The 21,448-nt window shown below is 42.4% G+C and overlaps 1 protein-coding gene across 2 annotated transcripts in view; it reads right to left on the bottom strand.

Annotated features, from left to right (window-relative positions):
• EPB41L4A (erythrocyte membrane protein band 4.1 like 4A) overlaps positions 1-21,039 on the bottom strand; it is a 94,525-nt gene extending 73,486 nt beyond the window's left edge. Inside the window, exons 1-2 of one of the 2 annotated variants that reach the window (XM_081930583.1) lie at positions 20,294-21,039; positions 19,445-19,733 (exon numbers count right to left, since the gene is read on the bottom strand). In XM_081930583.1, coding sequence (XP_081786709.1) covers positions 19,445-19,543 — 99 coding nt within the window. In that variant the 5' untranslated portion in view covers positions 19,544-19,733; positions 20,294-21,039. Of the gene's footprint in view, positions 1-19,444; positions 19,734-20,129; positions 20,225-20,293 lie in introns of those variants that run through there. The other variant, XM_081930584.1, reaches the window with a different exon arrangement.
• Positions 21,040-21,448: the final 409 nt, after the last annotated feature.

The raw sequence follows: 21,448 nt of genomic DNA, 5'->3' as shown, positions 1-21,448 counted from the left end.
CCAAAGCAGTAAAAACATCATTTCTTCACTCAGTGCAGGAAGTGATGGCTAAAACATGACATGGCAATTCACACCTCATCATGGTTTAGAATAACCTGGAACACGGAATTGTGACACAAAAGTTTTACTTTTTTCAGTGTGTTAAAGTCAGTCAATTATAAAACTGTGCACCATTATTATTATTATTATTATTATTATTATTATTATTATTATCAATAAAATACTTCTTTTAGTTCATTGTTGTTGGTCTGTAGAGCACCTTACATGGGCACTCCACTATCTTGATTGCTGAACCCAGTTACTCACACTTAGCTCCCTTAAGTTTAAAATGTGCTAATTCTGGGACAGCACCACCTGACAGACAACAGCCTCCTCTGGAAAAGAGCCAGGACAGGCCCCCCAGTACAATATTTGAGATAAATACCCTCCAGTCCTTCATGTTCTGGAAGAGCTTATTCCCTGAACATGGGGAAGTAGTTTGCAGACGTGTGTAGCAGGGCTGGGCAACGTCTAGGTTTCAATATTATGATATATCCCCAGCTTAACATGTCTGAAATATGGATGGAGCTATGTAGAGGCATTGGCTGACTTCACAGTGTTTCCCGTATTGTGATTTTTGCCGGCGCCTGTTCTTGTGATTCACTGCTCCTTGCATGAGGCAGGGAAGAGCAGAGCCACAGGGGCTTCAGGAATCAAGAGAAGTATTGGCTGGCTTCGTGGTTCTTTCCCACATTGTGATTTTTGCATAGCACATACACACATTATATTGCCTGGTCAAAAATTGCTAAATCTATATATGAGGAGATGGACTTCACACCCAGCCCTAGTGTGTAGACATACTTGTCCCAAGCAAGTATGCTAGTACCTGGAAGTGTCTTAGAGGGCATTCCCAAAGAGTAACACTTGTCGTGGCCTGAAGAAGGCATCTCCTCTACGTACCTGGATGTGTGGACTTATAAGTAAATGGTGTTGCTGGGAGGCCCATGTCTCATCATGAAAACTATGGGTGCCACAATTACACAAAAATCACTTGAAAGTCTAGCAAGTACCCCACCCCACTTCTCCTATCATCTGCAGTTAACTGCATTAACATTGGGCATTTCTCATCTACACCAATCTTGCTTAGAGGTGCCAATCTTTCCAAGAGAAAAACCTGACAAGTACGAAAGAAGCATACATACGGGACATTCCCTGCAAGATACATTTAAATGATCTGACATAACTCAAGTAGGCCTTTTTACCTCCAAGTTGTACCTTCACCACCCACTGTATCTGCTTTCTGAAGACCTACATAGCTGACGATCCTTACAGGGAAACTTCAGCAATGTCTTCCACTTAGTTATTTTACAAGCAGCAGGAAAGAGAAAGCAACTGCCAGAACTCCTTATGCCAGGATCTTACTTATGAAAGAGAATGGAGTGCCCTGGCTTGCCTTTTATCCTGCTGCTGGAGTTGGCAACTTTAAAGGATACAAGATAATATTTTCAAAAACAGACAAAGAAGATATGGGATTCTGGCTTGAAGTTATTTCATGGTATTTAGCCATTGTTAATTCCGTCTCCTCGACCAAAGAACTGGCAGCACACTAGATATTCCAGATTAACTTGTGGTCTTGCTTCTTCTTTTGAACAAAGAAAGCATAGAGCAACATGAATTATCTGTGTCATAGGCTAAGAAAAAAATACCCGGCACCTTTTTAAGGTTTTATGCTTTTCAAGGCATCTGCTTTTGTACCCCTTTTCTGTATGCCCTTCCAAATATTATTATTTTCAGTTGACGTATGAGCAATCCTGATTCCTATTCATTTCAGTGCATCCGGTAAGTGGGAGGTGGGATCCTGCAATTTTCACACAAAGAATGTTCCAGGTTTCTTTAAGCATCTACATATGTTTGCTTGCCTACATTTGTGTCACTTTTTGCACATAAGAAAGTCCACTAGCATTTGTGGGTGGCTAAATTAATTGTGTTCGTGGGGTTCCCCTAACGCATGGTCCATGATATAGCCCCTACACCCTTTAATACAGCTCTTGGTTTTGGGAAGCATTCATATATTTACTACTTGGCTTCAATAATATAATGCAAGAGGGTGAATCTACTGCAACATTTATCACCAGATTGGAAGCATGGGGGAAACTGCCATAGAAGAATTCTTAGGCCATGCCCTCAGTGAACTTCTTCTCGGTTATTCTGTATTTAACTTAGGGCTTACCCAGGTGATAAAGAATAAATGCTCCCAGTGAGATACTGTCATTTGCACAACAGATCCAAAGCACTTATTCAAAGATAATTCTTGATAATAGCTCATTTGGCAGAGAATGAAACTCTTAATCACAGGGTTATGAGTTCGAGCCCCACGTTGGGCTAAAGATTCCAGAATTGCAGGGGGTTGGGCTACATGACCTTCACGGTCCCTTCCAACTCTACAATTCTATGATATCCTGCACACATGTTATTACTAAAGGGAGGGAGGAAAGCTTTGCAGGTGGACAGACGAGATATGCCAGCAAGGGAATATTTTGCAACTTCAAAAATATCACTTCCCTAATGGTAACTTTGTAGTGTTACACATACCTACATTCATGCTTGCAGCCCTAAAGTCAGTTTAGCCATCAGTCTAAGCAATTGCAGAAAACTAGAAACCTGATCATGAGACTGAATCTGCTTAGAACAAAAAAGCAACGTGGGAACTGGCCTTAAGGCCCCATGACAAATCAGCTGCAATAGAATTTATGGAGAACTCCAAACACCCACACAAACCACAGCCCAATTCATCCTGTCTCTCTAACAATGGCATAGTTTTCATTATAATTTGAAGAAAACTGCTATCATACTGGCTCTTCAGAGAACAGGTGGCTAATAATTAATTTTAAATACAGAGGTTAAAGAGATACACAGAATGCAAAACACTCCATTTTACTCTCTTGTTAATGATGCAATTTAAGAGCAGAATCTCCATTTTAAAAAAATCAGTGGTGCAGTTAAGCTTAACTCTCATTTTTGACACCAGAATGAAGACCAGTGTGCATGTTAATACAGCTTAATTAAAAGCAGATTTTTACCATTTTAAGATAGAAGCAGCTGCTACTGACACCGATAAAGAAATGTTTGCCTCTAAGCTATGCTCTCTAGTGCTGTATACATGGGAACTAATTAAAATTTGCTTTCAGAAAGAAGCTTCTTGACAATCAAAGCCATTTGTTGCATTTATTCAATAATACTGAGTTTATAATCCCCTCTGTAGGATTGTATGATATTTTTCTAAGTACATACAATGAATTTCTTCTGATTTTGCTTTCCATGTCCCCCATAATGAAAAGTTAAACACGGGAGGGGGGGGGGAATTGTTCTCACTTGCCTGCAAGTAGATACAGGCTGTGAGGCACACAGATCATGTTTTAGCCTTTAAGCTCTACAAGGAAAAGGAGAATGGAACCAAAAGGTGCTTTTCTTTTCTCTGAGTTTTGACAACTTCCTCTATGGAAAAGGTATGATACATATTTGGGGAAAGGCTGTTTGCCTGTTCACCTGTTCCACAGAGAAGTGTGCAGAGTCCAGAAAAAGAACTAAGTGACCTTTCCCCATCCTTAGGACCCCCTGTGAAATTCACAAACCTGCTGCACCTGAAACGGGTGTGGATAGTCAACAGAATGTATTGAATATGTATATGAGCCAGTTCTCCATACAGCTGACCTAGAAATAATGCAAGAAGGATCCAAAGGAGAAAACTTTGTACATTTCTAAATGTTATTCTAAAAAACAACAACCAGTGTGTTCCTTCCCAACCCCCAAAAAGTATTTGATCAAAAGTGGAAGTATTATTCTCTCTTTTATATATATATATAATTTTTTTATTGGGTTTTACATTTTTCACATAATCACATGTATATAATCACAAAATAAATTCCCGATTACCCCCTCCCCCATGACTTCCCACTGTGGTTTATAACATACTAACTTATCCTGCTTACTGTCTTATCCCTCTAGTTACGAACTTAATTCATTCTGGAGGTCCGTTCTTAACATGAAACAGTTCTTAACTAGAGGCGTGCTTTCACTAATGGGGCCTCTTGCTGCTGCGCCGCCGGCGGCACACGATTTCCGTTCTCATCCTGGGGCAAAGTTCTCAACTCAAGGCAACTCTTCCAGGTTAGAGGAGTTTGTAACCTGAGGCTTTCGTAACTCAAGGTACCACTGTATTGATGTCAAGCTGACCGGTCAGTAGAAGAGGAGGGTTGAGTCACACCAGTTCATAAAAAATTACATCTGTAAACTATAGCATGACTGAATTCCTGTACAGATCTCTGCCATTTAGGCTAGATCTGCTGTCGGTAGCAGAGTTCCAATAAATGACGATTTCTCTAACAATGTCATCATCCTTGCACCATCATTCCCTTTTCGCACACACTTTAGCGCCAAGCTAGTCCGGTTATCATTAAAGCAACTAAAAATGACATTTTGGTTTTTTTGTTATTTTACAGGTGTGGGACCTGAATCAGGACAAAGGGGATTGGGCGCTCTAACCCTTTAATCCCCTGCTACGGTTTTAAACTAGATCAGGTCCCCAATCCTGTTATTTGCATCAGAAAGAAAGCTCCTGTTAGTGCCAATGGGAGTTTTCCTCCAATACAAATAGATGTAGACTGCCAGTCTTGGTTGTGCCCATGATCTGTATCCTAGCATGTTCTCCACCATTCATGCAGTTGCTCTACACAGGAAGATCCTAGCTCAACAACTCTTGTAAGTTATCCCTTTAAAAGGGCCTATAAACACAGAGCACATGCATGCATTTCTAATAAAGTCAAGAGCCGTATCAAGAATACTTTCACTATTCAGTGGGCAATCTAAAGACCAATTAAGAGTGCAGCTGTGATTTTATGCATACTGACTGGGGAGCAGGGGTGCCAACTTGAATAAAATATTCCAGGGGCCCAGGTAAGCTCCGCCCTGCAAAATCAATCACATGATACGGTGCACACACTCCATTTGAATGGCAATGCCCATTATCTTAGGGGGGGAGGCAGCTCCCTCAAATATTTTATTGGGGGAGCCAAAGCCCCCTCGGCCCCTAGGAGTTGGTTCCTATGCTTGGGAGCGACTCCCATTCAAATCAGTGGGACTTACTTCTGATTAAATACACACAGGATTGGGCTGCACATGTAGTTTAGACATCCAGATTAGACAATGGATTTCAACTTGGGAAATGAGTGAGATCATAAATTAAATAGTGAATTTTGCTCTGCTACCAACTTCTCCAATGGCTTAGAAGTACCTAGATCAAAAGCAGGTGGTAAACCACAATGGATTTCGACAGGCACAACATTTCACACTAACCCTTTATAATATTCTTCATTGCAAAACACAGACAATGGGTTATGTTGTTTGTTTTTCATTCTGCATTTGACTGATCTGTTCAAAGTGGAAACTTGCATGAAAGGATACTGATCTTAGCTAGGGCTTTTAGAGTAGAAATAACAGTAAATTAAGGGAAAGCAAAAAGATTCTCTGAAGAAAGGCGTTACACGAAGGGAAGATAAAAGACACTGTCTGCATTTAAAACTATTTTCTTCTTGCACCTTGAGAATATATTACTACATATAATTAAAAGCTTTCAACCAAACATCCATGGCCTTGCCTTTCTTTTCTTGAAAATATCTGAAGAAGATGAGACTTAAGAATTTCAGAGATTTTGTTTAAAGTTCAAAGATTTTTATTTGGGGAGTTTTGTATTTTTTGTTTTTCTCACTGGGATTGATCCAAGTCTATTGTGGCCCCGATTTTACATCTGCTCTTTGAAGACGTTTCCACCACATGTCAATACTTCTGTTTCCATGACACTGTCACATCTTACTTCAATTGTGCAAATGATTCTGTGCATATCTTCAAAGGTAATCTCATCAGTCTTAGACAGAGTTCTTCAGAGGCTTGCTAGGCAAAGATGTTCTCTCTCTTTTTTAGATAAAAGAAAACATCTTTGTTCAGAAGGTCCCCAGGTAAACATATTCAGATGGATCACTTTCTGATGTACCACATTCAAAACATCTACCAATGTAACTGTTATCCAGACATAGAACTGACCTGAAATGAATTAACACCAGAAATTAAATATTCCTCCATCTATGGCTAAGTGTAAATTTTCACTTTGCTCAGAGTGCAAATATGTATGCAACTATATTTGTCATCTAAATTAAGTGCATCAATGTATACATGTCTGCCCAAAACAACTAAAGGTGTTTCAGACAACCTGTGGTAAGGAAACAGTATCACCAGCAATTCTTGCCACTAACCTCCACATGTTGACCATTGTTTTGGAAACAAAAAAACTATATGCTCATAAACTGTATCCAGAAAGGCTCTTGCCATAAGATTGGGTTAGGGACACTGCAGACACATGAACAAATATGCATTTACATCTTGTAACACATGTAGCTTTGTTCACAAAGGAACAATGCTGGAAGTTGGGAGCAGGGACAGCAAATATTATTCTGTACTCCCTTTACACATTGACTTTACACCTACTTATAAACTTCAAGGAAGAGCCATAGCTCAATAATAGAGCACATTTTTCACATGAAGGAAGTCCATAAGAGCTTCTTAGGAAAGAACCTAGTTCATACCACTAGAAAAGACCTGATTCACACCACTATGTCCAACATGTTCATACCATTAGTACAGGCTTTCCAAGCCGACACCCCCACCCAGTAAGAAAGCTTCCAAAAGGAGAGCTATATCAAGATCCAGCCATTGCACTATTTTGCTTGGAGAATGGAAATGCATTTTGCCCTTAAAAAACAAAATTAACTGAAGAGCAGCTTGAGAATCTAAAACGACCACAGCAATTGTGCCAGCACTAAAGTCAAATGGTAAGGAAAGACAAGACTGCAGAGCTTACAAGCACACTGTAAGGCACTTAAACAGTATCGTTATCTAGTTCTTGTGATTAATTGACTGCTGAGTGTTCTTGCTGAGAGCAAAGTGTTTGCAAAACTCGACCTTGCCAAAGCATATTGGCAGCAAATTATCAATGCTACTGTTACTGATTGCCAAGCAATCATCACTTACCTAAGGAGTTAAGAATCTTCAATTCCAGGTACCATATTTTGATACTGTACTAATCATTGGATTAAGAAAGGATGGACTTTCAAAGTCTCCAGAAAGTCTCCTGTTTTGTTTTGATAAATTAGGTATCCACACTTTCATTTTTAAATGTTTATTTTACCCTTACTGATGCAATATATGTGCAGTTGATGATGCACCAAGTTGAAAAGCAAAGTAGGAGTTACTTAATTTAGAACTACTCTATTCTGAATTTTAAAATGAAAAGTGTAATGCTGGTAGTCAACAAAAGAGGTTTAAAGACTCTCTCAAGGCAAATCTTTAAAAATGTAGTATAAACACCAAAAACTGGGAAACACTGGCCTGTGAGCACTCCAATTGGAGAACAGCCTTTACCAAAGGTGTCATGGACTTTGAAGATGCTCGAACTCAGGATGAAAGGGAGAAACATGCTAAGAGAAAGGTACGCTTGGCAAACCCTCACCATGATCAACTCCCGCCCAGAATCCTATGTCCCCACTGTCAAAGGACATGTAGATCCAGAATTGGCCTCCATAGTCACTTACGGACTCACTGTTAAAACCGTGTTCATGGAAGACAATCTTACTCAGCCAAGAGTGATCACCAAAGAAGAAGACTTAATTTATACCACACTTTCCTTCCACAAAAGGCAACCCTTCCTGAGTCATCACTGACTTCATTATCTGCTTGGAAAGTACTTCCTTAGAGTTGGACTCCCTAGTATGAAGGTACTTTCCAGAGTGCTAACAAATTACAGGTATTGACCTTTAATTTTATGCTGGTATATTACAATGAGCAGAAACCATTATTTCTTAGTGCTGACCTTTCCCGATATTGGAGTTATTGGAGGTATTTGGTGTTATACTGGAACATGCATTTTCAGATGCACCAATTGTTTACCATTCAAGAACGATGTCCTCCACCAAACAACTATGTCCAAAGAGCCCTTACTGTTATTGCAGAGCCTGGATAGCTCAACTTGTTAGAGCATGGTGCTGATAATGCCAAGGTTGCGGGTTTGATCCCTGTATGGGGCAGCTGCATATTCCTGCACCATAGGGTATTGGACTTGATGATCCTGAGGGTCCCTTCGAACTCTAAAATTATATGACCTATTAATGAGTTCTACTGTTATTTCTATGGCACGTAGAGAGGCATTTTCCTTTTCAGTATGCATTAACAGAAACAAGGTCAAACACAAAAAGTTAGGAAGGAAGCCAAATAAGTTGCTATTTCAAAAATATTTAGGAAAGGCTGGGTATGTTCACTAATAATGCAGATCAAGACAGATTCACTAAACAGCAACATTTGACTTGGCAGGATGACAAGGCTAAAATCTGTGAAATGCAATTCTTCAGTTATGCATTAAGCATTCTTTTTCTTAACACGCTTCTCCTTAAAATAAAATAAAGTATGTGAAGAGATCATACAAATGAATACGAATTCAGAGAAAGGGTCTCATTTCTAGAAAGACTTCTCAGAACATTTCTCCTCCTGTGCTTCTTCGGTGTACCCTGAAGGTCAAAGTACACAGGACATTGGAGTTCTGCAATGGAAACTCCCAACATCTATTTACTGTATTTTATAAAATGGAATTGAAGGGGATAACTCTAGATCAGGTCCATGACAAGGGGGAGAAACCTAACCACTGATTCTCACACCAATTCTGTAACTTAATTCACCTTGTCTGAAGCCATTCATTGTGTAGGGAATTTATAGTCTTAATCTCTCATGCTTGTCAGTTTTCTCCTCTACGGCTAAAAGCATCTAGGAGTTCAGAATTGAAATTAGCATGGGAGCAAAGAATTAGAACCTTACCCACAGCAACACAGCCCCAGTTGAAATTGTTCCTCCCCCTTGTTTCTTACTGTGATACAAAAGAGGACTGGGAGTGGGAGGGTAAAACATAAATGTTGCATGTGGTTTTTGTCATCTCATCCGCTTTCTGTCTCTATAACTACCTCATTCATAAACACATTGATTTGGAAGTAAGCTCTACTAATTTGTATAATCAATATTTTTTGTGGAATTTATCTCCTCGAAAGTGTTTTGAGGATTACAGCCAGCGACATCTTTGTAATACAGTCATGATCTTTCCTCTTTCTTTGAATGGAAGCAGGGACTTTTCTGCAGTTGCTCCCTGTTTGTCGAATGATCTCTTTGAGATTATGTGGCAATGCAACTTCCTTTTCAGATTTCAAAAATAATGGAACACATTTTAATTTAAAGTAGCCTTCAGGCATGGCTACCACTATTAGGCTGTTTTTTATACATCTATATTTTTTGCTGTTGTTAAGCTGTGACAATGATTTACTGTGACAGTATTTTGATGTTTTATGGTGTTATAGTTCATAACAAGCATATGGAGAGGCAAGGTGGAAGCTCAAATTAACATTACGTGGCTACTCAAATGCTGCCACCAGTCTCTCTAAAGTCTAAACTGTAATGAAGCGTAAGACTGCGGCATAATTTTTTAAGAAATTTTATGTCCAGAAGACATTTCATTACCGGTAATTACACCTATAGCGAGCTCCATTTGTACTACTGAACAATATTAGCAGTAATCTCAGCAGACTAACACTTTCCTTTCATCGTCCATTTCACTTCTTCCACTTTTATGACTAATTTGCATGTTTTCATTAGGATGTATTTACTTTCCCTCCTACAAATCAGCAATTGATGATCCAACCGTACCAGTGACTACCTTGCCTTTGACTATGAATATTGGGTAAGGAGGGAAAAGCAATCTGTATTAAGACTGGTATTTTGTTTTTCAAAAGAATGATAGAATAACTTCACAAGTATTTGGAGCATGCATAAAACAACATAGGCAGCCAAACCTATCCCAGATGTTGGCGCATGAAGTTCTACTGAGGAGGCTGAGATTCTGAAAGGTGCCTAACTCCCATAGGCACACATTGCCTATACAAAAATGAAAATGGTCTGCTTTACTTTTCATCTCTACCAAGGCCAGGTTCACACAACCACTTCAATGCATAGCAACTTTTGTTCATCTCATACAGAGTGCTTGTGAAGCAACCAAAACAGTGAGGAGATACTGCAGAGGTACCCACACAACATCAGTATCATGCAACCATGAACTTGGGCAATGTATCAACAGGTAAGAGGCCATGTTGGCTCTGCTGGGACACCTGAGCAGTACAGATACCTTCCTGCTTTTCCTTACCCCCAAGACCATCCAGGTAAATGACAGTGACACCAGCTTTGAGGGAGAGGTTCCACAGCAGCCACTTCTGGGTTGTGTGTCATGCAGATACCTATCTGAGCCAATATTATCATTGTCCAGAAAGCTTTTGTGGCGTGCCAAGCACAGCTTAGTTTTATCACATGTCAGTTGGTCATTCAAGACCATCCTCAATAAAGGTTTGCACAGTAACACAGGCCTCAGCATTCATCTTGCAGCATAAATCCAACCTGCTTGAGAGTCCCTTTTATGCTTAGTTTCTACAGGCAGTAGGTGAGGTGGTATACCTATGTCTTGATTGTACTGTTTCACCTGTAGGTGTAGGTTCACTGTGCTCCTCTGTAGAAAAACATTATTCAACATAGAAAAACAGATGTCAGGAAGAGGGGCTCTAGCTTAATCTTCTCCCTGTCATTTGTATGCCTGGGGCCTACCCACACCAACATACCCTCCAACATTTCTCTGATGAAAATAGGAACATCCTGTTTAATAATAATAATAATAATAATACCCTGCCCATCTGACTGGGTCACCCCAGCCACTCTGGGAGGCTTCTAACAGATATAAAAACACAATAAAACATTAAACATTAAAAAAACTTCCCTATGCAGGGCTGCCTTCATATGTTTTCTAAAGGTTGTATAGTTACTCATCTCCTTGGCTTGGGGGTCACATAACTCCATACCCTCCAATGAAAATAGAGACATCCTACCATACCCTTCAACATTTCTCTGATGAAAATAGGGATGTCCTAAGGGAAAGCAGGCCATTCTGGGATCAAATCAGAAACCAGGGCAGCTTCTGTAAATCCAGGACTGTCCCTGGAAAACAGGGGCACTTGGAGGGTCTGGACAACTGCTTGCAAACTCCTATTAGCTGGGCCAGACACTGCCCCTACTAGTGGAGTCTAACTGGAAGTAGAGAGAGCAACCCTATACCCTTGCCTCTCTTTCCTAAGATGTTAGCATGTTTAGTTAGCAGGTCCCTACCAGGCCACAGCCCAATCAAGGAGTGACTCTCAATTTGATAAATAGGAATTTCCTTCCATGAAAGTCAAAAATTCTGTAGTAACATCTCAGCAGAGGCAGGCCTCAAAAGTTAGGGTATCTCTACTAAGGACTGATTGCATCAGCACAAGCTTTTTAAATCAGAAATACGAGGCTTTAATTCATTCTCTTCCTTGATTATATGAAATATGGATTGGAAAATAGCATCTTTTTTTAAAAGGCTTTCTAATTTTGGCGTGGTAGCAAGAAATCTCAAACTTTAATATATTTCTATACATATATATGAATGATATAGTATCAGGCCTTTCCACATTTCTGTTATTCATCTGGAAAAGACCAAAAGGAACAAAAGATCCTGCAAATCTTTTCATAAATTAGCCATTCTTCGAAACGACTGTCATTATTTGACATAGATTGCTAATTTTTCCTGCATCTTTACAGCTGAGACCAGCAATTTTGAATTCTCCATGGAATACCTATATAATGAATGAGTATTGAGACACTTTATTTTCCCAGGATGCATCTAACTAAATTAATGAAACTGGCATGACAGCATGACAGAAACCCATTAATTTTTAAATGAAGTTACCTCCTGGTCAGCCTGAGGTTTGAGCTATAATTTTATTGGCTCAGGCTGTTATGCTAGTTCTAATGAACAGTAATTTTCTAATGCAAGCAAAAAACATAAGAATTGTGTTTTTTAAAATCTAATAATCTTCCTTTTGCTTGCCTAATTTCAACTTTTGTAGTAGCAGCAGCAAATTTAGGCTGCATACAAGACGACTCCTTCAAAATAAATTATATTCAGCTTTGTCTCACTGAAAATTGCAAAATTGCAAGGCTACCAGCTTTGGAATTATAATTATGAGAAAACAGGCTTAAAATTAACTTGGGGGGTAGGGGACTCCGATTCTTGGCAGGACTCCTGTGCTTAAGAAAGAATTATGAAATGACAAGAACTATACTTTGTATTGTATTTTGCAATTTGATTGCCGAGGCAGTATTTGTACAACAACCAAAGAAGATGTGGTAACTTTCATAGCTTTATGCTGTCCCCTTATGGCAGATATATGGTCTTATTAGAAACATTACGCTTGCAATTTTTAAAGTGTAATTAATGTTTATTTAGTTGGTAGTTGCCTAACACAGGGCTGTTCTCTAGGAGTCCTACAATCAGCTTTGCGATCAAGTTTTTAAACATGCAAAATTGTTAAAAAGAGCCAATAAAAAATTAAGCTGTCAGATCAATAGATTAAAAATAAAATACCATCCTCCTCAGGGTAGTGTGGTAGCTTAAGAGCTGCCCAAAGCTGAACTAACATAAAGCCTTGACTTGGCTGCATCAAATTACTCCAATCACCCAGGTGAAGAGGAAAGTCTTAGATGCTAAAAACATGTCTCTGGTCAAAGCCACACTATAAAGTACCGTACATTACTTGCCCCCAAAGAGTCCTAGGAACTGCAATTCGTTCAGGGTACCGAGAATTATAGCTCCTAGGATTCTTTGGGAAAGGCCATATGCTTTAAATCAGGGGTCAGCAACCTTTTTCAGCTGTGGGCCGGTTCACCATCCCTCAGACCATGTGGGGGGGCTGGACTATTTTGGGGGGGGGATGAACAAATTCCTATGCTCCACAAATAACCCAGAGATGCATTTTAAATAAAAGGACACATTCTACTCATGTAAAAACACACTGATTCCCGGACCGTCCGTGGGCCCGATTGCGAAGGTGATTGGGCCGGATCCGGCCCACGGGCCTTAGGTTGCCTACCCCTGCTTTAAATGTATAGTATGGATGTGAGCAGTGACAGCACCCAACAGGCTTTGCTTGCCATTTTGAGCATAAACCTAACTCACCATATAGTCTGGGCTTTTTCAGGGGGAACTCACAGGAACTCAGTTCCAGCACCTCTTAGGTAGGCACCGTTGCCATTCTAAGAGAATGAGGGAGTTGTTCATGGTGAGTTCTGGCACCTCTTTTTCTAGAAAAATAGCACTGCATATACAGTCGTACCTTGGAATTCAAACAGAATCCATTCGGCTGCAGGAAGCCCCGTCGGATGTTTGGGTTCCAAAGAACGTTTGCAAACCAGAACACTCACTTCCGGGTTTGTGGCATTCGGGAGCCGAAATGTCCAAGTACCAAGGTGTTCAGGATCCAAGGTACAACTGTAGTCCTTTGGGGTTTTTAAAAGATCGTGTTACCTTAAGTTGTAATTGTATAGTTATAACAATACCACTTTTGCCAGAAATACGCTGCTACCTTGTACTAGCCTTTGCTGTCCTCCATGTTGGCTGAGGCTCATGGGAGCTGTAGACAAATACTTCTGGAGGGCATCAGGCAGGCTTTCGTCACAGTTTGCCACCTCTTCAGCTGCAGATAACTTCCAGCTTATGAGACTTCCAGCTCTTCTGGGCCTTTCCCTTCAATTCTCTTATGCCTCTTCCACCAACAAAATAATACTGTTGCTACAACAATTGTTTCGGCAGCAACAATTGCCTATTTTTACTGGTACACCCTTGTTTGGAGTCTGCCTTTCCAAAGGATGATCCCATCCCCAGCAACCAAAAATAGACTGCAAGTGTAGTTGTGTGTAGCTTCTCACTTAACAATGAGAGGACTCCTAATATCATAGGTCATGGTTTGGTAAGTTAGTGGTGGAGTTGAACCATGAGCTGTGTGGCACCTTCTCATCCTGCAGCCATCAGTTTTAGGTAAAAAACAGTGGTTCAACAAACTAGCAGCAGTGGGTGGGGGACTGGGGGGGATTTGTGGGTAAATCCCACAGTAATGAGCAATTCCTGCTTCTGCACAGACACCTTTCCAGTCTGTAGGAAGTTCTCAAGAGCTTTCATGCACCAGCTTATCAAAAGAATTCAAAGGGTTGCAACTGCGTCCTTGAAGAACTGTTTAGGGCAACCAAAGTGCCAAAATTGGTCTGAATGCATTCCCCATTTGCAGCAGCATCGTTGAAACCTCTTCAGTCCCACTGGGCGCAATCTCACAAAAGTTCAAGGACTGAATAACAAAAGGATAGCTGCAATTTGAAGCCCAGCAGATATTATTGATGTTTTGTCTGAAGCCTATGAAGTAGCCATTGATGATATACAATGGCAGCTCCTGCTCTTGAGGTGCAAGGCCACTCTTGGCCCAAAGCTGAAGGACGCTGGACTTCCAGGTCTCCAATATGCCTGTCTCCACATCTTCCAGAAAAGCAACTATTTGGGATACTTTGTCATCCTCATATTTCTTTCACTTTTTATTCTTTTGGTTTCAGCTCATTTTACCACTCAGCACACACTCAGTTGATACGTGACACCTGCAACACCTATTAGACTTTACTATTATCACACACAAACCAAAGTACACCCACAGGTTGAACATTGCAAAGGAAGTACCAGTAATTATTGATCAAGCTAGGTATCTTTCTGGCAAGCCGGTTCACCATTACTGATCTTCTCACTGAGAAACTCCCAAGAAGGTATTCCAGAGGTCCTAAAAACAGAATTTGAAAGCTGCTAAGCAAGAGCCATTTTAACAGTAAGGTAGGTTGTTTTCTAGAAAGTGGGTCCAAGAAACCAGTAAAATAACTAGGCTAAAGGTCCGAAGAACATGGCCCTGGGAAAATGAGTAGAGGAAGCACAAAACCTTCAGAATGGATACAAAGTCCTCCCAGGTTACACAAATACCTGTGGCTGACACCAATGGTTACTTAAATCCCAACTAGAAAGATTTGACAAGCAGTAATTCCAAAAATTTTACTCTTGAGACAGACCACATTGCTACCTCTTGTTCTTCTCCTCTCCTGCTAGCAACTTATTTCACTTCCTAGTGCTCCTTAATTGGAATGCAAAAGCTACAGCGATATAGAAAAGGATGTCAAGATCTGCTGCAGACACAGGAGTACAGCAAAAGTCTTCCTGCAGGCAACTTGCAACCACCTGTGGACAGGAACATAAGCATCAGTGCTTTCAAAGTCAATGTCGTTGGAGAGCGATCTAGGAAGTTTTCCGTTCACTGTGGCCAGTGCATCTAAGTAAACTTTATTTCGTCTGTGATCTTTAGCAGATTTAATCAAAAGCAAATCCCATGGACATCATTGGATCTAATCCTCTTTTACACACAAGCAGCACAGCAGCTGCTTTCCCATAGTGCAATACTATGCCACTGGAGGGAACAGTGTCTGTACTAAGCAAAGACACAAGTGGACTTGATGACTTAGGTCTACAACTTTGTTCTCGCCCATGCAACAAGTTATGCCCATATGGTTTCACACATCCTTTCTTGCAGTGTGGAACTTCACAGCAAAGAAACAGTAACCAGACTATATACCACACGTGTGTGTCTATACAGTGGTGGAGCTTCATGCTCCGGCACCGGGGGGGGCAGAGAGCTGGTGGGGGCGTCCATGGTGTGCATCCTGGGGGCGTGGTGCACCGCCTGCGGGGGTGTGACGCCCAGCATGGGTGGGGGGGCAGCACCAATGGCACCCTACCGGGATCACGCTGCCGGGGACGGTGCGCTCCCCCTGCACTCCTCTTCCTCCACCAGTGTGTCTGTACATGAGTATATCCAGGTTGCAAGGTGGCAATCCTCTTTGTCTTTCTCATTCACATATACTAGTCTCTACAATGTAATTCCAAGGAAGCAGTTGCGAACCATATTGATATGACCTGAACCACTGACCCCATTCATGTGTTTGCTTAATTCACACACTGTAATTCCAATTATACCATACCAATAACAAACTTAGTTGGTCTCTAAGGTACTACTGGAAGGGGGGGGGGGATTTATTTTGTTTCAACACTGTAATACTATACAGCAGAATGGAGAATCAGATCCCAAGCCATGGGGTGGGGGAATAATGTAATCTGCAACTTGGATGCAAATCTTCAAGTCTTCTTAGTGCAGAAGCAGGTGTAGCAGCTATAGATTATCTCCCATTGTTCTGTCATGTGTCCCTATCTCCCACTCCAAACAGTACAGTGGTACCTCGGGTTACAAACACTCCAGGTTACAGACTCTGCTAACCCAGAAGTAGTACCTCAGGTTAATAACTTTACCTCAGGATGAGAACATAAATCAAGCAGCGGCAGCGGGAGGCCCCATTAGCTAAAGTGATACCTCAGGTTAAGAACGGTTTCAGGTTAAGAACAGGTCTCCAGAATGAATTAGGTTCGTAACCAGAGGTACCACTGTACTTCACAGCAAAAGGGGCAAGGGGCAGAGGCTAAGACCAGGAGGGGTCTGCTTTATCTCCAACTGTAGCAAATGATTTAAAGCTATGTGGGGTGTGCCAGATATAAGATGGCAACCCAGGGGCTTTTATTTCCAAGTGAGCAGATTTCATTCTGCTGATGTACCCCCACTTTTCAATACCATAAGAGTGAGCTGCAGTTCCTTCAATCTACTCATATGTGAAGTCACCATCAGATAGCTCAAGCCAATCGCATGGTGCCTACCATTTAAATGGTACATTTGTACGCAGCCTAAAAATGATCAGAGCCACTCACAGATCTACTTTAACTTTGCATGCTTGCCTTGTCTTTGCCCAGTTTGCTGTCCCATGTCTGCAATTACTGCACTTATCCCAGTTCCTCATAGCGTCCAGAAATCCCTCAGGTAGCTTCAATAACATATTTTTATTGCATTTGGGCCCATGTTCACTCTTCCCAGTTCCCTCTCCCCGTGATACTCAAATATTTCAGTAAATAACTTTTGTGTAAATCATGTTCTCACACTTCCCTTGCACAGCACCCAGGCCTCTTTTAGATCCTTTCCCCACAGTGGCCCTGGAAGTGCTTGTCTGGAGAACTGATTCAAAGAACCACTGGTTTCATATTAACAAAAGGTCAACAGGTGAACTGGCTAACGGGTGAACTGCCTACATAACACAATACAAATAAAGTCTATATCCCCAAGAAACAATTAACTCTAACTACCAAGAGTTATGAAAATTGCATCCATTGTAGTATTGTGACATTAACAAACGTGTTACACCTGTTTAGAATAAATTGCTTCTATCATGAACCACTTGATTTTTTACAAATATGAAGTTCAGACAAAACTGCAAGTGCTTGTAAAACAACAACATCCCTACAATTAGCAACCAACTTGTAAACTATTTGCAATGTACGCAAGGTAGATAACAACCTTTAACTTGCTCTCCTGCTCCCCAGATTATGCTGTTCTGTGCTGCAAGGATATTGTGCTGCAGGGATGATGCCTCTATTCTGACATTTCAGTATGACATACTCTCTAGACTTTAAACACCAGGAATGAATTAAAAATAAATCACTACATTCTTTTATACTTTTCTAATGTAAATCTGCTGAACTAGAACTCATTACTAGATAGATTAGATAGACAGATTAGATAGATATGCCACCATTTTCAAAACGCAATGAAATACAAGCCTGGTTCCACTTAAAACCTCAGTTTTTAATATCTGTATGATCCACTTATTTAACACATACTGGTCATATTTGCATATTAAAGTTTGCCCTTAAATCATCTTAGATGTACCCCTAAAAACAATGCATAAAGCGACCCTTAGGTGTACAACTAAGATTCCTACACTAAAGTCACAGGATCAGCAAATCCAAATGAATCTAGCATCTCTTAGCATAAAAACCTAAGCATTGTGTACATAAGTCCCGCTGAAATTAGTGAGACCAAATTCCTAATAGTTCTTCTTTCACTTAACTGAATGCCAACATTTTCCAACTGCCACAGACAGCTTCAGTTTCATGCAGTTTTATACTCAAGATAACCTCTGTTTACAAACTTGTGTACAAACAAGTCAAACTGAATTCTTGTTAAAGGGCTATTTCTTATAGTAAGTTGCCTGTAGATGGACAACTTCACTATTATAAACATGTAGCCCTTTCTTTAGTCCTAACTCTAGCACATGCACAGTAATCAAGGCATATAATATGTCGTTGACCCACTAAAAGAGCCAAGAGAATACAGTACAGCCATATATACATAGAATTCCTAGACAATCGCCTTCTCTCTCCCTCTAGAAACATTCACATAAAATTATTCCCCGTCAGGAGAGAAGATTCCTTACTAGTGAAACATGGCCTATCAGCATTCAGTTCTATAAAACAGAATTCACAATAAGTATTTGAATGACTTAAGAAGTTAAAAAAAAACAACCCTAGAAAACAATTAGCATGTATAGCCTTCCTCCCCAAGCAGAAATACTGACCCAATCCCATAGAGACTGTATTTGAACAAGACCCACAAATGCCTGTTTAGAGAACTGGTTCCTGTAGCTCTTGTGCTAAGAACCACCTAAAAGCTGAGTTATAAGCATTTTAGTAGGCAAGCAAGTATCAGTAAATTCAATAAATAAATAAATCCAAAGTTAAAGCTTTTTTACAGCCGTCCTTTTCAACAGGATCATGGAGCACATAGCAATATAATTAAGGTTCTTCTTGAAATCACTAAGAATTAAAATGTGCTTAAAAGGAGCTGGTGAGTAACAGACTCCTCAGCAGGTGCAGACTAGCACTCTGAGCCTTTGAAAAGCACGCTTCTTAGGCAAGCCTCAAGTATAATTTTATTAGGCAAACCCTGAAAATATCTTTGCTGATCATGTATATATTTCAAAGTGCCTGGTTTCCAGTGTAAGATCTTTGATTGCTAAGCACCCTTGCAATTGAAAATCAGAGCGCAAAGCAAATCATATAAAGCAAAGAAGTCATCCAGGAAAACATTTTCAAAAGATCTCACCCCGCTAGTATATAAACCTCTGTGGCAAAGTTACCAAAGTGTTATTTTTCCTTTTATCAAATTCTATAATATTACATCACATCACATACTTCATACACACTACCCAAGTCACAAGACAACCGGTCGACACTTAAAATCCTGTTGTTCACCTTCAAGACTTCTATGTTCCTCTTGCTTTTTACTCTTTCAACTTCGTCTTGGGTAATGGAATGTGATGCAAAGTTAAATGCCACTTGACATGTCTATTTCCTGGTCATTAGAAGCCAGCCTGTTTTGATAGGCACTCTCTGAGAACAGTATGTTTCCATGTAGGTTTGCCCCTGATTGCTCAACTCCAGACAAAGCATTTCAAGCACCACTGGCAAGCGTCCGGGGAAACCCCAATGAAAACAGAGCAGGAGGCAGACACGGCTTACCTTTATCCCCTGCTGCTGGGTGGTTAAGGTCAACTTGGATTCATCCAGAAGCAGAACTTCACAATAAAATTCCTCCGGGACTGCGCAGAAGCAGCCCATGGCGGTCTCCGTGCTTTGATGTCAGAGGGCAAATGCGAGCGAGAGATGAAGGCAAGGGGGGGTGGCAAATTAACTCAGCGCTGGTGAACAATACATGATATGGCTCAGCAACCCTGAAGAGAGCAGGTTTTTCTTTGGCCTTGTCAAGTTGAGGAGGCTCCAGCTTCACATATGGGGAGGGAGCTAAATGCTAGAGGAGGAGGGAGAAAAAAGAATCCTGTTGAGATATCCCACAAAAAAAGTCAAAGTTCTTCTTGCATGTGGGGGGGGGGGGACATTGGTTGCTAGGCAGCAGAGAGCGAAATTCAGGAATTAAAAGTTTCCACAGGTTAAAGTTTGCAGTCCAAGCCCCTCTCAGTCCCCGTGGGCTTCTTTGTTCCAGGTTCAGCCATGATAAACCGCTGACCTTTGGAGCACAGGAGCCCTATGGGTAAAAGTAGCACCCCAACCCGGATCAGGGGAAACACGACCTCCCTCAAGGCACCTATGCAGCCCTTCAGCCGCCCTCCTTTCTAGCCTCCAGAACTTGAGAAAAGGACATGTGCCCGGGCGCGCGCTCCTCCTCCTCCTCTGTCTCTCTACACACCGGCTGCCATAGCGCGTCTCGCCGCCCGAGCCATATTCCCGGGGCGAAAAGCTTGAGTAGCCGCGCGTCCCACCTCCCCGGCTTCGGCGCTGCTCCTTTGTGTAAAGCGCCACAAATAGATAAACCACCCCTCCCTCCCGCACGCGCCGCGCACCCCGCGTTACCTTGCAGCGGGCCAAGAAGAAGCGGCAGCGGGCAGCTCCTCCCTGACAGGGCGTGGGGAGAGCGAGGCGCCGGACTGGGCGCAGAGCTGCCCGGGCAGCAGCAGCAGAAGCAGCAGCCCGCGCGCGCTTTCCCCAGTCAGCTTCCCCGTCTTTCTCTCAAGCGCTCCTTCCACGGAAAGGAAGCTCCGGGCGCTCTCGGGGTCTGACGCGGCCACCTGAAAGAGACCTCCGGGGTTGGCGGGGGGGGGGCTTTTTTATTCGGCTTCTTCTTCTCCCTCAACTCCGCCCGCCAAAGTTGGGGCTGGAGAGCGACGCTGGCGGCCCCGAGCGCGACGGAAGCGCCACCTGCCTCGCTGCGGCTCGCCCCTCAGGAGAAGCCGAGCGCTGCTGCCTCGCCGCCCGGCCCTCCTCTCTCTCTCTCTCTCTCGCTTGGACGAAGCTCCGCTCCCCCGCCGACGGGCCAACCTTGCCGGGCCCAGGAGGGCGGGAGGCGGGGCAAGCAAGCGCGGCGGCTGTTCGCTCCCAGGACCTGACAGGGCTGCGGCGCGCGCGCTATCCGCGAGGCAGGCAAGCAGGCAGGCAGGTCGGGGTCGCCGGTGAGCCGAGCCTGCTCGGTGGTCTGAGCTGCTGCCCTTGCGGCGCCTTCTGCTCCTGCTTCTTCCCCTCGGGGTGGCTCAGCTGCTCGGCACCTCGGCGGTGTCAGTTTCCAGGTCGGCTGCCCAGCCGGCGTTGTTTCGCTTCCTTTTCCCTCCGCCCTCTTGCTCCTGCCAACCTTTCACCTTCCCTGCCGGCAGCAGCGCCAGCTGAGGAGGCGGCGGCGGCGGCGGCGAGGCTGCTCTGGAACAGCAGTGGCCCCTGCTGGGCGATTCGGGGGAACTGGACTCCGGCGCTGGGGCTGTCGCTGCTGCACAGCCCTTAAACCACTTGCATGGATTAAGCAAGGCAAGAATCGCTGGTTCTTAGGGGCAGGGGAGACCCAGGAAGTCTCGGGGCTCCTTGAAAACCCACCAGTTTATTATAGAATAAGCTTTTGTGGATGCATCACACAATACATTTCTCAAGTCTTTTAAGGTGCCGCAAGATTCTTGGGTTATTTTTTGCAGCTGCGCCTTTGGAGCATCTCATCGAGGGTTGCTTTGAGGGACAGAGGCAGCA

Source organism: Podarcis melisellensis (genome assembly GCF_964234715.1).
Source record: "Podarcis melisellensis genome assembly, chromosome: 11".
NCBI classification, from domain to species: Eukaryota; Metazoa; Chordata; class Lepidosauria; order Squamata; family Lacertidae; genus Podarcis; species Podarcis melisellensis.
Note: the sequence above shows the minus strand (reverse complement) of the source record. Positions and strands in the feature narration are given on the sequence as shown.